This window comes from Prinia subflava, chromosome 1, assembly GCF_021018805.1.
Source record: "Prinia subflava isolate CZ2003 ecotype Zambia chromosome 1, Cam_Psub_1.2, whole genome shotgun sequence".
In the NCBI taxonomy this organism is placed as follows: Eukaryota; Metazoa; Chordata; class Aves; order Passeriformes; family Cisticolidae; genus Prinia; species Prinia subflava.
The window spans coordinates 94,598,338-94,613,049 of NC_086247.1; the positions used below are offsets into that span (position 1 = coordinate 94,598,338).

General features: G+C 38.5%; 1 protein-coding gene across 1 annotated transcript in view; it reads left to right on the plus strand.

Moving 5' to 3' along the window:
• Positions 1–4,062, plus strand: part of SALL3 (spalt like transcription factor 3) — a 21,017-nt gene extending 16,955 nt beyond the window's left edge. Inside the window, exons 2-4 of the mRNA XM_063403774.1 lie at positions 1–2,029; positions 2,246–2,586; positions 3,588–4,062. The exon at positions 1–2,029 is cut by the window's left edge and continues 908 nt beyond it. Of these exons, the coding sequence (XP_063259844.1) occupies positions 1–2,029; positions 2,246–2,586; positions 3,588–4,019 (2,802 nt within the window). The 3' untranslated portion in view covers positions 4,020–4,062. The remainder of the gene's footprint in view (positions 2,030–2,245; positions 2,587–3,587) is intronic.
• The last annotated feature ends 10,650 nt before the right edge of the window (positions 4,063–14,712 follow it).

The window sequence follows — 14,712 nt, forward strand, 5'->3', positions numbered from 1 at the left end:
TCAGGTGTACCTTCCTCCTCGAATGCAATTACGTCCATAACTCCCATTTCTGTGTCAAATGCTCCTAACAGTGCTTCACAGCCCCAGAATGCTTCGACTCCACCTTCAATAGGACATGGAAGTCTCACCTCAGTATCCAGCCTGCCAAACCCACTTCTACCTCAGACTTCATCAAATAGTGTGATCTTCCCGAATCCGCTGGTTAGCATAGCCGCAACTGCTAACGCGCTTGATCCTTTGTCTGCCCTTATGAAGCACCGCAAAGGAAAGCCACCAAATGTGTCAGTGTTTGAACCCAAGTCCAGCTCCGAAGATCCGTTTTTTAAACATAAATGCCGATTTTGTGCCAAGGTCTTTGGAAGTGACAGTGCTTTACAAATTCACCTCCGCTCGCATACAGGCGAAAGACCTTTTAAGTGTAACATATGTGGAAACCGCTTTTCCACAAAGGGCAACCTGAAAGTTCATTTTCAGAGGCATAAAGAGAAATACCCTCATATTCAGATGAACCCTTATCCTGTTCCAGAATACCTCGATAATGTGCCCACCTGCTCTGGAATCCCGTATGGGATGTCACTGCCCCCTGAAAAGCCGGTCACAACATGGTTAGACAGTAAGCCTGTTTTACCAACAGTCCCTACTTCCATTGGGCTCCAGCTGCCCCCCACTATAGCTGGTGTGAACAGTTACGGAGACTCTCCAAGTATCACTCCTATGAGCAGGTCACCCCAGAGGCCTTCTCCTGCCTCCAGTGAATGCACTTCTCTATCCCCGAGCCTCAACACTTCTGAGTCTGGCGTTCCGGCATCTGCTGAATCCCCGCAGCCCATTCAGAGTGGCTCATCTCTGACCAAGACAGAACCTGTCACTCTGCCTCCCACGAGCACACGGCTTGGGGACCTTTCTGCAGGCGGGCAAGTTTCTGCACCTTCCACGTCTTCAATTCCTACTGTGGTTACAGACAGCAGTGTTGCAACAAGCCTCCCAAACCCTGTGCTTCCAGCAGTGTCTGACCAGTTTAAGGCAAAGTTTCCATTTGGTGGTCTGCTAGACTCTATGCAAACATCAGAAACCTCAAAACTACAACAGCTAGTGGAGAACATTGACAAGAAGATGACGGATCCAAATCAATGTGTCATTTGTCACCGCGTGCTTAGTTGTCAGAGCGCTCTCAAGATGCATTACAGAACACATACAGGAGAAAGACCATTTAAATGCAAAATTTGTGGACGTGCCTTTACTACAAAAGGCAATCTAAAAACACATTTTGGAGTTCATCGAGCAAAGCCACCACTTAGAGTACAGCACTCGTGTCCGATTTGTCAGAAGAAATTTACAAACGCGGTTGTTCTTCAGCAGCACATTCGTATGCATATGGGTGGGCAAATTCCAAACACGCCACTGCCAGAGGGCTTCCAGGATGCCATGGACTCAGAGCTTTCCTATGATGAGAAGAATGTTGACACATTGAGCAACTTTGATGATGACATTGATGAAAATTCTATGGAAGAGGACCCGGAACTAAAGGACACAGCAAGTGATTCATCCAAACCCCTTATCTCTTACTCTGGGTCATGTCCTTCTTCACCACCTTCTGTGATCTCCAGTATTGCTGCTTTGGAGAATCAAATGAAAATGATTGATTCTGTCATGAACTGTCAGCAGCTGACCAGTTTAAAATCCATAGAAAATGGATCAGGGGAAAGTGACCATTTGAGCAATGACTCCTCATCAGCTGTTGGTGATCTTGAAAGCCAGAGTGCAGGCAGCCCTGCAATGTCAGAGTCTTCTTCCTCCATGCAAGCTTTGTCTCCTGTGAATAGCAATAGTGAAAGTTTCAGATCAAAGTCCCCCGGTCTCAGTAACCAGGAAGAGCCCCAAGAAATACAGTTAAAGACAGAAAAACCAGACAGTCCGCCATCCACAACTGAAAATGGAGGCGCATTAGATCTGACATCCACCAACCCAGGAAGACCGGTCATCAAAGAGGAGGCTCCTTTTAGTCTGCTGTTCCTGAACAGAGAACGTGGTAAGTTTAAAAGTACTGTTTGTAATATCTGTGGCAAGCCTTTTGCTTGTAAGAGTGCATTGGAAATTCACTACCGCAGCCATACTAAAGAACGTCCATTTGTTTGTACAGTCTGCAGTCGTGGGTGTTCCACTATGGGTAATTTAAAACAGCACTTACTGACGCACAAATTAAAAGAGCTGCCTTCTCAGTTATTTGAACCCAACTTTACTCTAGGTCCCAGCCAAAGTACTCCTAGCCTGGTCACCAGTACACCACCTACCATGATCAAAATGGAAGTGAATGGTCACAGCAAGCCGATCTCTTTGGGTGAGGTTCCCTCGCTTCCAGCTGGAATCCAGGTTCCTGCTGCACCACAGACAGTGATGAGTCCGGGGATCACCCCTATGCTGGCACCCCCCCCTCGCCGGACTCCCAAGCAGCACAACTGTCAGTCATGCGGGAAGACCTTCTCCTCAGCAAGTGCACTGCAGATACACGAGCGCACCCATACTGGTGAAAAACCGTTTGGTTGCACAATCTGTGGTAGAGCTTTTACCACAAAGGGGAATCTTAAGGTAAGAGGCCACATAAAACTGTAAAGGCTTGGGGCGGGGGGTGTTAAGGAGCACTGCTCTTGAACTCAACAGGTTTTAGTGCTAAGCATTTGTCCCAAAGACAGCTGAGAAGGGAGCTTCAAGGAAATGCTTGCTGTATGGTGGCGGTCATTTTGCTTCCACAGTGTGGAAGGTAATGACTGGAAAGTGGCTGTGCAATGATGCAAACTTTAAAACTGGTTCCAAGTGTACATGCAGGCAAATTGCAGTTCTGACACATGTGATGGCACACCCAGTCAGCTGATGGACATGTTCTGAGAGTTCTTATTGACCATCAATGCAAAATAACCTTGCTATAAAACAGAAACGCAAAGTTTGCTCAGCTCCTTGAGTACCTCCTCAATTTCTGGAAAAATATTCCACTTTGCAGCCATTGCAGAGCAGAAAGCTATTTCTCACAGATTTACAATGTGTTACTGCAGGATGTAGGACTGATGGCTCCTATCCTTGCTGTTTGGTTAACAATCAGGGCACAGTCTGGGGAAGGTACATTTTAAATGCCTCTTTTTAAAAAATACTAAATTTAGCAAATTAATCAATGCTTCTGACATGAGACGGAACATAAAACCAGAGAGGATGAAAAAAAAGAAAAAGGAAAAAACACCCATCTCCTAGTTTGAGTAGTGCCCTTGGTAATCTTCAGCATGTGAGGACTTCTGGCTTGCATGTGAAATTGTCTAACCTAAGAGAGTATGTACCCTTTAATCCTGCAGTGCTGTTTGTTTTTACTGAGAAAAAGCAAATGCACATTGAAAAACTACTGTGGAACTGGGTTTTCTTTGTGTGGGCTGACTGGACCTTACAACTGTGTCTTTACTGGAACTGGTTTTTTTCAATGCAAATTTAAAGGCTTTTTCTTTAATAAAAGAGCAAGTGTTACTGTAAGTAACAGCATTTCAGGCTAGACATCTCTTCAGAATGTGCTAACTTGGGGGTGTTTCTTGTCCCTGTTCACTCTGCAGGTTCACATGGGGACTCACATGTGGAATAACGCCCCGGCACGCCGTGGCCGACGCCTCTCCGTGGAAAACCCCATGGCTTTGCTTGGTGGTGATGCTCTCAAGTTCTCTGAGATGTTCCAGAAGGATTTGGCAGCTCGGGCCATGAATGTTGACCCCAGTTTTTGGAACCAATATGCTGCAGCTATCACTAACGGACTTGCTATGAAGAACAATGAGATTTCTGTCATACAGAACGGAGGCATTCCTCAGCTCCCAGTAAGTCTAGGCGGAGGCGCCATCCCGCCTTTAAGTAACCTTACCGGTGGCATGGACAAAGCTCGCACGGGCAGCAGCCCTCCCATTGTCAGTCTGGACAAAGCAAGTTCTGAAACGGGAGCCAGTCGTCCATTCACGAGATTTATTGAGGATAATAAAGAGATTGGCATAAATTAAAAGCACTCATTCTGAGTAACTCTTGGACCTCTACTCGACACAACACTTGTCCTGTTCCATGTACAGCTTTTGAAGCTAAGCATTAGTTTCCTGACCTAAATGCATAGGTTCCCTTTAAAGTTTTATCCATAGCAGAAATACGTAACTTTGTGGCTGCTGAAAAGTTGTCTTGCAAGATCTGCATGGTACTTCTTTCAACAGTGAGTTTGACTGTTACTGAGAACTTTGAAACCTTTTAATTTAACAGAAAACAAACAAACAAACCAGTCATGGAATAACTTCATTAGAAACAGAAAGAGGCTAGTCTACATTCACTTTGCTTCTTACAAAACTTACTATCACCTCAGAATGGGGGGCTTCACTACAGCATTCTGTCACACTTATTTGCTGGTGTTGTTCAAATTAGTTAGCAACTTGGACTATGTTTTTAGGAATCTTAATCTTAAATAAGTGATTTAGTACCCCAACGCTGTGTATTATTACAGTATCCTTGTCTGTAGTATTTATAATGTTAAGATTATGCGGGTAACAGACAATATACTAGCCCCAAACTTAAATGAAGCTTTTGTACTGCAAAATACATCTGGCTATGTGATTTTTCTTTTTTCTTTTTCTTTTCATTTCCTTTTTTTATTTTTACGCAAGTTTTGTTTTCCTATAAATAAGTGGTTTCTTTCAATGCAGGCAAAATTGTGAAGTTTTAATGGGAAAGATAGCATGCTTTTCATGTGCAAATACCTGTCAGTAACAAGCCTTTTTTTATTTAAATATTTGTAGCTGCTATGTGGACAGTTGTTCTATTAAATGAAAAAAAAAATGTAGTGTGGATTTTAGCTCAGTGATTGGAAAACAAGTTACAGACAAACCTTAGCACCATAAATTATTCACAACATTATAAACAGTTGTGAGTAAATATTCTGTGTTATCAAAGCTGTACAATAAAAAGGTAATGTTTGTATAATGTGGTTGCAAACTCTTAATTTATACTATTGCACTTTTAGTATTTTGTATTAGGGAGGTTTGTCTATAATTTGAAACTGAACAAATATGTAAACTATTTTATAAATAGTACTTTGACTTAAGGAATAAGGAGGAGGACCCTGTTCCAGTTTCTTGTTTTGTTTTAAGCTCAAACAATGAGAGATCTCTATCAACTAAGCAGAAAATTGCAGAGAACAGTCAGATCCTTAGGAAATATGGGGGTTGCTGTTTCTTAAATGAAAATGACATTTAACTTTTCTGTGATGCCCACATACAAGCTTGACCACTCCTGACAGAATTCTGATACATTTATCTTAGGAGTGTGGTATTAATACAAGTCTAGGATAGAGGAAGAAGAACATTATGTAGGTTTAGTTTTCCTGTAATCTGTTCTGTCTCTTTCACACTTAACCATGAGAAAGATGCTGACTGCCTAATAATAGTGGGAACAAAAAAAGAACTTTTGGGCAGCGTGAGCAGTAGTAACACGCAAATGCTCTGTATTTATTTCCAACTGTCTGGTTATCTTTTCAGATTGCTCCAAAGCACAATGTACTCTGATTAATCAAATATAATTTTATGTTGATTGCATTGTTGGAATTATGCTGAGTAAACAAAATGAGTCGTTCAGCTCACAAGTTAAGCGGGGGATGCTGAGGAGACTGGGGCTTAATCAAAACTTGAACAGTAAATGTTTTGTGTACTACCTCATTTTTGTGCATTACAAGCATGGTGGAGTTGACATTCTGAACTTCTGTCCAGCAGAATTGCTTGAGGGACATTATGGGTAGCTGGGTAACAGCACAAGGAGTTTTATGCCCCTGCAGAACAAATCAGACAGTGAGGTCTTCTCAGTTGAGACTGAAAAACAGGACAATCTTTCTTGTAAAACAGAAACCATTACTGTAAGAGGATGGACTATTTCTGCCATCATGTAATGGAGTGAAAAGAGGTTCAAAGACTTATTAGCTGTTTGTTTCCATTGGAAATGAACAATGAACTCTAAAGCTCCATTTTCTACAATGATGAGATAGAGATATATAGATCTAAATATATATCTATATCTGAGCAAATTTATATATATGTAACACCTCTACAATATAACATAATTTTTTGCCACGGTGTGTGGGTGGTTAGGGGTGTTTCCAAGCATTAACAAAAAGAAGACTGAGGTGGCTTAATGTTGCTGTATTTCAGCAATTGAATGTTTTTATTTATCTGTGTAATTTTTGGTGTGACTTTTTTTTTGTTAGTATTTAGTACCATGTAGTGTTATCTCTATTCCCTAAAGAATGTGTGTAACTTAAAAAAAAAAAAAAAAAAAAAAAAAAAAAAAAAAAAAGAAAAGAAATAGAGAAGAAAAACGAAAAAGGAAAAAGAGAAAAAATATGTAAAGTGTTGTAAATAAGATGGTTGACGATGGTACAGTAAGACTGACCCCATTTTGTATTCAGGGTTAGGCCATTCCTCTCTGCATGGTGAAGAGAGACACTATTTTTATACTGTGATACCATGTGGGGCTAGGAGCCTCCCTGAAACAGCTGGGAATTGTTACCTAGATCCAATATTTTTTATTATTAAATCTTGTTGGCTTGACACATCTACTGATTGAAATGGATGTCTTAGTCTAGGTTACTATTTTTGTCATATGGAATTGAATAAAATGCAGGATGTAATATTATTTCTGAATTGCGTTCCTTGATTACTCTAATAACAAAACAAGACATGAGACTAAGGTCACTTCTGGTAGATTGGTGTCAATGACTTCTAATCGTTGCATCTGAAAATCAGAGGAAGGTCGACACCGTATATTCAAACGTTTTTCTAATTTATATTAACAATGCAAAAGGATAGAATTATTAAAATCTCTTTTCCAACGAAAATAAATTTTAAGAGCATTTATCCCAAGGAAGTAGAACAAAAAAAAGGCACACAAAAATTTTTTTTGTAGGGGGGAAAACAGACTTTGGAATGACTACTGTTTCAAATTGACTGCTTTCTGGACATTTATCCTGTACTGTCTAATGAAAAAGCCTCCTTTTCAGGTTGTTTAAACATCTGCCTAATATTCACAATACACTGCATGATAAAATTTGTGAACAAATTTATCAGGAGCAGTTCAAATTCTAAAATACAAAAAGGAAAAAGATTGACAACTCGCATCCGTTCATTCCAAATGACATAACCTTTATGTTTAAACCCATGGTTTTGTTTTGTCTTTTTTTTCCAATAACCTCAATTATCAAAGCATGTCTAACTTTAACCAAATTATTTTTTCACATTGATTTAAATGAAAATATTTACATTCTTAAGGTTAGGCATGTGGTTAAGTATCTCCTGCAAAAAATCTGTATGTTTGAGTAAACTCCAAGCTGTTATATTCTGATGGTGAATGCCTGCTGCATTTAAAACAGACAAAAGATAAATAAAAGAGAAAAAATCTGTATTAATCATTTTTTCAGTGGCCTTGTTATGCAGATACTGTGTTTTATAAGACGAACCCAAAGAAGGAATGAGTTTCCTCAGGTGACTCAACAACAATGATAGATTTGTGCTTTTCCTCCTGCATGCACGTCCCTGAGTCTTGCCGAGAGAAAACATGATATGCAAAGGTGAAGAAAAGCAAAGGAGAGCTGATAGCTATGGTTCTGTTGAAAACACAAGAGGAAAATTACATACTTCCCCCTCCTCCCCCCCACAAAAAAGGATGAAAGCAGAATGGTATCTATTTTTAAATATGTATGGGTTATTTTTTTTATCATATGAAGACATTAAATAATAAAATATGCTACACAGAGGAAAATGGTCAAAATCTATTGAATTATATATGTTTAATAATGTAGCCATGTAGGATCTCTATCTATGATCAGAAAAATGCCCGTTATGATTTTTTAAGGGGAGTGTTCTAGTAAGGCTTTCAAACTTTTTATTCCCATTTTTCCCCATGAATTATTAGAAAGAGAGCATTTATTAAATGATCAAAATAACTTAATTAATAGTTCAAAATAACTTAATTTTTACCCTTTTTTTTCATTTTGCATATATTAGCTCTCAATATACTATCTGTTCCTTTACCTGTTTTGTTCTTTCTCTTCCAGCAAATACTTGGTTTTTTTAAAGCTGCATTAGTGCTGTATTTGTGTTGCCTTTAATTTACTTCTCTGCATGTACTCTGTCATTTGGAAGATACTGTGGTTTATTTTTTTCCCTTTTTCTCTAATTCTGCAGAGGTCAAAAGAGCTGCCTGTTTTTTACGTCTATGTGTAACACTAGCATAATGAGTGATGAAGTCTTCAGTGATGTGATCAGGTATGTGCATAGTTCACAGGATTTGCTGACAAACCTGTCGTTCACACTCCCTTCAGATGAAGGCATGAGCCTCGTTAGTGTTGCTGGTACAGGGCAGCCACAGAGGGGCAGGAGGATGGAAGTCCTGATCCTAACTTCACTCTGCCTGCTTTTACACCACTAAAGCTCTACAGCCTTTAGTGGAGATACTCCAGGTTTATCCTGGTGCAAGAGTGACTGCTTCCAGGTTCAGATGTCTTGCTTTTCTTTACACATTTTTGAAACAATGACTAGCTATACAGTATTTTAATGTCTAAGCAAAAGCATTCTGGACTTTTTTTTAAAAAGAGGGAAAGGAGAATACATATATTTTAGTACATTGCACAGGATTATCCCAGTTTTAAAGGAGATCTTGAAAGCTGAATCTAGAAAAATATATGGCTGTGCCCCTTAATATACAATTTGATGTCATCATACAACTATTCAGAGTATTCACATAAATTAGTAAAAGAACCTGTAGTTTTGTGTATAAAAGAATGAGAGACTTTTGCTACAGCTCTGCTACACAAGGTATGCACTTACAGGGAAATGCCCTCCCTTTGCAGATATGAAAGGTATCAGCAGATTTATGAAAAGAAAAAGACGTGTTTGTGCATGCCACAGGACCAATGTATAGTACCTTATTTTTTCAAAGGGAGAATGTCTCAACCAATTGACAAAGTGACAAATATGAAAGCCTACAGCTTTGGGCTGTGACACTGACATTTTTAAATGACTTGGGCAAGTTTCTTACTAGACTAATATTTTGCTTAAGAACTATATACTTCTGGGGCCTCTGGGAATCAGAAAATCTGGCCTCTGGGAACCCCCCTGCAGCATCAGCTAGCACCTTGTAGTGTTGGGATGAGTTTCCCCATCAGTAAGATGGGGTAACACTTTCGTACCTACCTCACAGGGGTGTTGTGAGGAATAGTTTTATGTTTGTACAGTGTTTCAAAGATGGAAAATGCTTGGTATTATCACTAATTTTAGAGACTTTAGAGTACATGTACTATTATTTATTATTTGTACTCCAGTAGTACCTATGAGCTCCAGTCAGGACTGAGAGGCCTTATCCTAAATGTTGTACACTCATCTAGTTGGGACTGATACAAAAGTTTACTCAGTAACATTTTTCAATGGAGATATTTCATTATCAAATGCCTATTTGATTACTCTAGGGTTTAATTCAATTATTTAGGTCTTCAAATTAATTATCAGTTTTAGGCTATGGCAGAGAATTATCTGGTTTCATTTTTGCTTTGACCTTGTATTGATTTTCAGAAAAAGTGCACCAATTTTCTATGGATACTCTACAATCAAATCTTGCCATCAGTGGAATTCTACTGTACTTTTTGCTATTAAAGCTAAATATTAAAATACATGTGTGTGTATACATTATTATACACCAATATATAATATATATACTTAAAAACATGTATGTTTTAAATTCCTTTAGCTGCTTAGATTAATTTCAAACTGTGTGTGGCATATTTTGCTCAAACATTGCCCATTGCAGATGCAACTTAAACATCATTAAATGGTGTTGGTTCTCAGTAAAGATATAAAAACTGGAAAACATTACAACAAAAGACATATTGTTGCTATCTTATTTATGAAGGCTTGTAAGGAAAATGTCTAAGTCTCAAATGTATTAAAAAAACTGCAGTAAGTCATAGAAGTCTTTACTTAGATTATGTTGAAGTAAACTACTATATCAGAATGAGATCACTGTATATAAATATGTTAAAATTAATAAATAATTCCAAAGGTAATGCTTGCTATCACTTGGATGTTGAACACAAAGTAATTTGTTTCCCCGATTGGCAAACTACAGTTAATATTTTTTTACAGGTATCTGATTTACAATACTGTGTTAAGCAGCCTCTTTAGCATCTGGTCATGTGCTAAATATATTGGCTCAATTAACTCTATTGATAGTCTTGGCTTTTTTATTTGATTGTAAGGAAAGTTTTTAGTCTAGTTTTGATTGAATTGTCATCAGTGATGTTAGTCTCACTGATTTCATTCAGGTACATCATGGAGTAAAAGTATAAGAAGCAGTGGGTGAATCCAGTCTAAAGAATGTATCTTTCTTTTCCTTCTGGGTATTACTGACATCTCTCCATCACCCCATTCCATGCTGGTTGCCAGCCAACACGTTGTAGGTTGTCGTCTTCCTCGTGTGTTGATTAGCACTCGTGGCTCAGCCAGTTTTGTTGAACACTTGGAACTTGTTCTGCTACAATGCACATTTCATATGGGACCTATAGATACAGTACATAAGTATCATATTTAAGACAGGCTGCTGGTGGAGTAAGTAAGTGAAACCTCTGCTGGAAGTCATATGTCATTACCTGTTGTGTGTGCTGAATAAAATGGGCACCTTAAAGGATGTGGTCATCAGGATATTTCTATCACTTTATACTCCCAATAATGTACTGGCTATAGGAGGATTGGTTTGGGGTTTGTTTTTGTTAAACAATTGTTGTAAGAGCAGTTATGAACAGATATCTTAAAAAGGGGAATATACATTTTCAGGTAGGAGTTTTGCAGGCAGAACTTGATTGGGACGTGCCTTTTTTCTGCCCATTTTCTATTAAATGACTTTTCCCAACACAGTCTTCTAGATAGTGTCACAGTTAAACTTTAGTCCTTCACCTGGGTTTCAATCTGCCATTATCCCAGTCCAAACAGGCTTACTAAAACCAAAGGGCTTAATACTAAGACATTAATGAATGCATCTAATGGGTAGCAGAATCCATTTCCCTGTGCACTTTTGACATTTTCTTAAAAGAAAATTCAGTTAAATCTTCAAACAGTTTCTTATGTATCTTGTGTCATTGAATGTGATATCTATTCCAGTATTTGGCAGCAGTCTGGGCCACTCTGTAGTACTTTCCCTTACGCCGGGTAGCCCAGTTCTCTACAATTTCCCCCAGGTAATGTAATGACACATGCCAACCAGTATTACTCATTAAACAGATTTTTTTCAATGTGTTATCATGCAACTTATTACGATAGCTGCAATTCCAGCCTCACAGAAGGTAGATTAAATGAGCCTGGTAGTCTCTGCACCCTACACATTTCCTCTTCTCCAAGCCCTACCATCTTCATGAAGTAGTTTGCCAGTATTTCCTCTGCGATTGCCAGTATTTCCTTCTTCTGATTCTTTTCAGCAAAGTAGTGCTGCTATGTTAATTTCTTTGGTTTCATTGTCTTTCTGTACATGGCTGTTTTCCTCACGTGTTCTTTTAAGGTAGTGTTAGATTTGCCAGTACACACATCTGTCCTTGCCATCAATGTTATGTTGATATTAATTTCTTTTTTGATCTTGGGGCCAGGCCATATTGTCCCTGCTCATATCTCCACCTACTTCCAATCAATTTCTTTTGCTGGGACTGTGAATAGAAGATACTGCACAATGAAGCAAAATTCGACCCTGAAACTTTGAAGAATTTTAAAATGTTTGTCCAGCTGGGATTACTGTATACTCACATGTTGAATACTCGTGTTTATTAATTTTAACTCTTGGACCTATTATACATCTAACTAGTTCCACTCCTAGTTCCTTTATGCCTGGAAAGTCTTTCAGGCTGACCTTGGTTTTCCATACTTTTTAAAAATAGCAGTACATTACTTTTCCCAAAAAATTATATCAAAACCCCATTCATTTAGTGGCTAGTGTTTTCTATGCAACAAGAAAATTGTAACAAGGAATAATCAAATTTTGCTATTATTTCAATGGAACAACTCACATATAGCACTAAGATGGAAGTAAAGCTCACACGGAAGTAAAGCTCAGATGGAAGTAAAGCTCAGATGAGTACAGTAAGTATCCTTTTCTTCACAAGTATCTTTGTAAGTAGCTTTACCTTTATATCTCTACTGCTAATTGGAGAAAAACGGAGAGATCGCAAACCACATGATAAGCAACCAACATAGAGTTCATGGCAGTAGTAGAGTTAAGCACAAACACGGGCACAGTACCAAAATTAAACACAATATAAAATATAACATTTAATATACTAGAAGAAATTATATACTAGATTTTAAAAATATACACCATAAAGAAACAGAACCATACCTCTACGCAACTAACAATCATGAGCTTTATTTTATTGCAAGGATTGACTTACCTAAAGTCAAGAGCATCTGAGGGAAGCCAAGCAGTGTGCCCCTGCATTCAGCTTCTTGTTAGACTCAGGAAACACTCATTCAAGTTCAGTTGTTAAGACTAGGGAGCTCCTGAAACCAGAAATATCATCTAGTCAATGTTAGTGCATATGAGTGTCACAAGTAGATTTTCAGCTTACTCCTACTCCACAGTCTTAGAAAATAATGTAGTATTGAAAGCTTACCATAGGGCCCCAAAAGAGGGATGAAAATACCCTTAGGACATTCTGATAAGTGCAGCTGTAAAAGGACTCACCTTTTTTTACTGGGCACAGATATTCTAATTTCTGCAGGACCATTCCTGATTTACACTGGTATGGGCAAAATCAAAAGGCTGTAGTGAATGTATCATGCCTTTTCATCAGAGCAAGACACCTGTCTCTTTTCTTAGAGCATGAATGTTTCAGTGCACTTTTTGTGGTATAAATCACAGTACATACTGGAACAAGCATGGGATGATCATAATTATATCTATGCTTCAGTATGTCTCAGACCTGTTCCCATTCTAGAGGCCACCTGTCCCAGCAGAAGCTGCATCCATATAATTTCAAACCCTTTCCCTCTCTTGGAAGAGGACAGTAACATCCAAAGGGAATACTGAGATTGGCCCTTGCCCCCCAGATTCCACCTGGATGTTGAATGGGAGTGTGTCTCTCAGCCTGTGTCACAGCTTCCCATGAATGTGTTGCAGTCTGAATTCCTGGCTGCCTGCCCTGGTCCTGGTCAGCTCAAGGAGACCGTTAAAGCCTATGAGGACAAACATTTCTTTCCTGAGGAGCAAAATGCGCTTTTATGTGGAGTAATTTTCTATCTATTTTTACGCAGCTGTGCTTTTGAAGTAACTGGAATGGACTCTATCAGACCACTCTGTTCAGCATCTTTCTCTTGCTATTAGGAATTTGACTCATTGTATGCGATTTCGCAGGTCACATCTCATGCTTCTGGGAAGCTGGGCTTCTTCCACCAGCTCTGATGTGTGAAAAGTAAATTGCTCCTTTGGGTTTTCCACGGGGGTTCTCTGGATTCAGAAAAGCTGCCACAACGTGGCACAACAGCTTTAGCACCTGTTTATTCATTATTTTATCTAGGTATGTTATATAGCCCACTCTTATTCCAGCATAAGAATGTTACTCATGGTTATTCAGGAATAATATTTCCTGAATACTTGTGTAGACAGAGTAGTCCCTTAAGTAATGAGTTCAATTAGGCTAAGATACACTATGTAGCAATTCAATAACAAAAGTCTTGGGAGGTAGAGGGAGAAGAGGCTTGCCAATTGCTTGCACACAGTATGTTGGATGACAACTAAAGACTCCGTGCTGTGGCATATTTGGCACATGCTGGCCTTCAGTTATGCCTAGCAACTCCCAAGGTTTGAGCAGTTCCTTACTAAGGTTTTAATCAAGGAAAAAAGTAGCATGGTGTGCAAATTAGTAAGACAACAGGCTCCATTTGAAATCTCTTTGGGGATGTTCATTCTTACAGAATATCAGCATTCAAGAAAATCAATTTATCTTCCATTTTTGCCTAAAAAAATGTCAATAGACATTTTAATTTAGCAATTCACTACCCTGAGCACAGGGTATTTGATTCAGAACTGTAACTTTAAAAAAAACACTCTCAAAACTTGAAATGCATAAATTTTGACAGATTTGAATTAGGAATTACAGTGGATTCAGCATTTGATCTGCATTTCTCATTTCCATTGTTAAAACATTTAAATATTTATTCTAAGAAGATCAGTTACCTGCATCTTAAATGGGCTAAACATTCTACCATGTTCTTGAAATAATATACCTCCACTATATATTCTTATAGTGAATAATACAGAGATTCTAGAGAATGTGTTATAGACAATATATACTTCTATATAATATAATGTATTGTAGAGAATAATACATTGCAAAAATGCCTAGAAATCTTCTTTGGCTCTGCTTTTACTCTAGTGAGATTAATCTTCTCAGTTTCCATTTCAAGGTCCTTTTGAGGAACCTGCCCTGTAAACGTTGCTTATTTTTAGAGAAAATTCCTTCAAGTCATTATAATGACTAATAAAATGAAAACAAAACCCAGAAACTAGCAACACTACATGAAAATAATATGGAATGGAAGGATTCTATGCCAATACTTTTGAGTCATCTGCTTTTCAAGCTCCCAGTTTTGTGATAGCAATGGGATTCTGCCTGCCAGAGCATTAAGCATTCTTCTG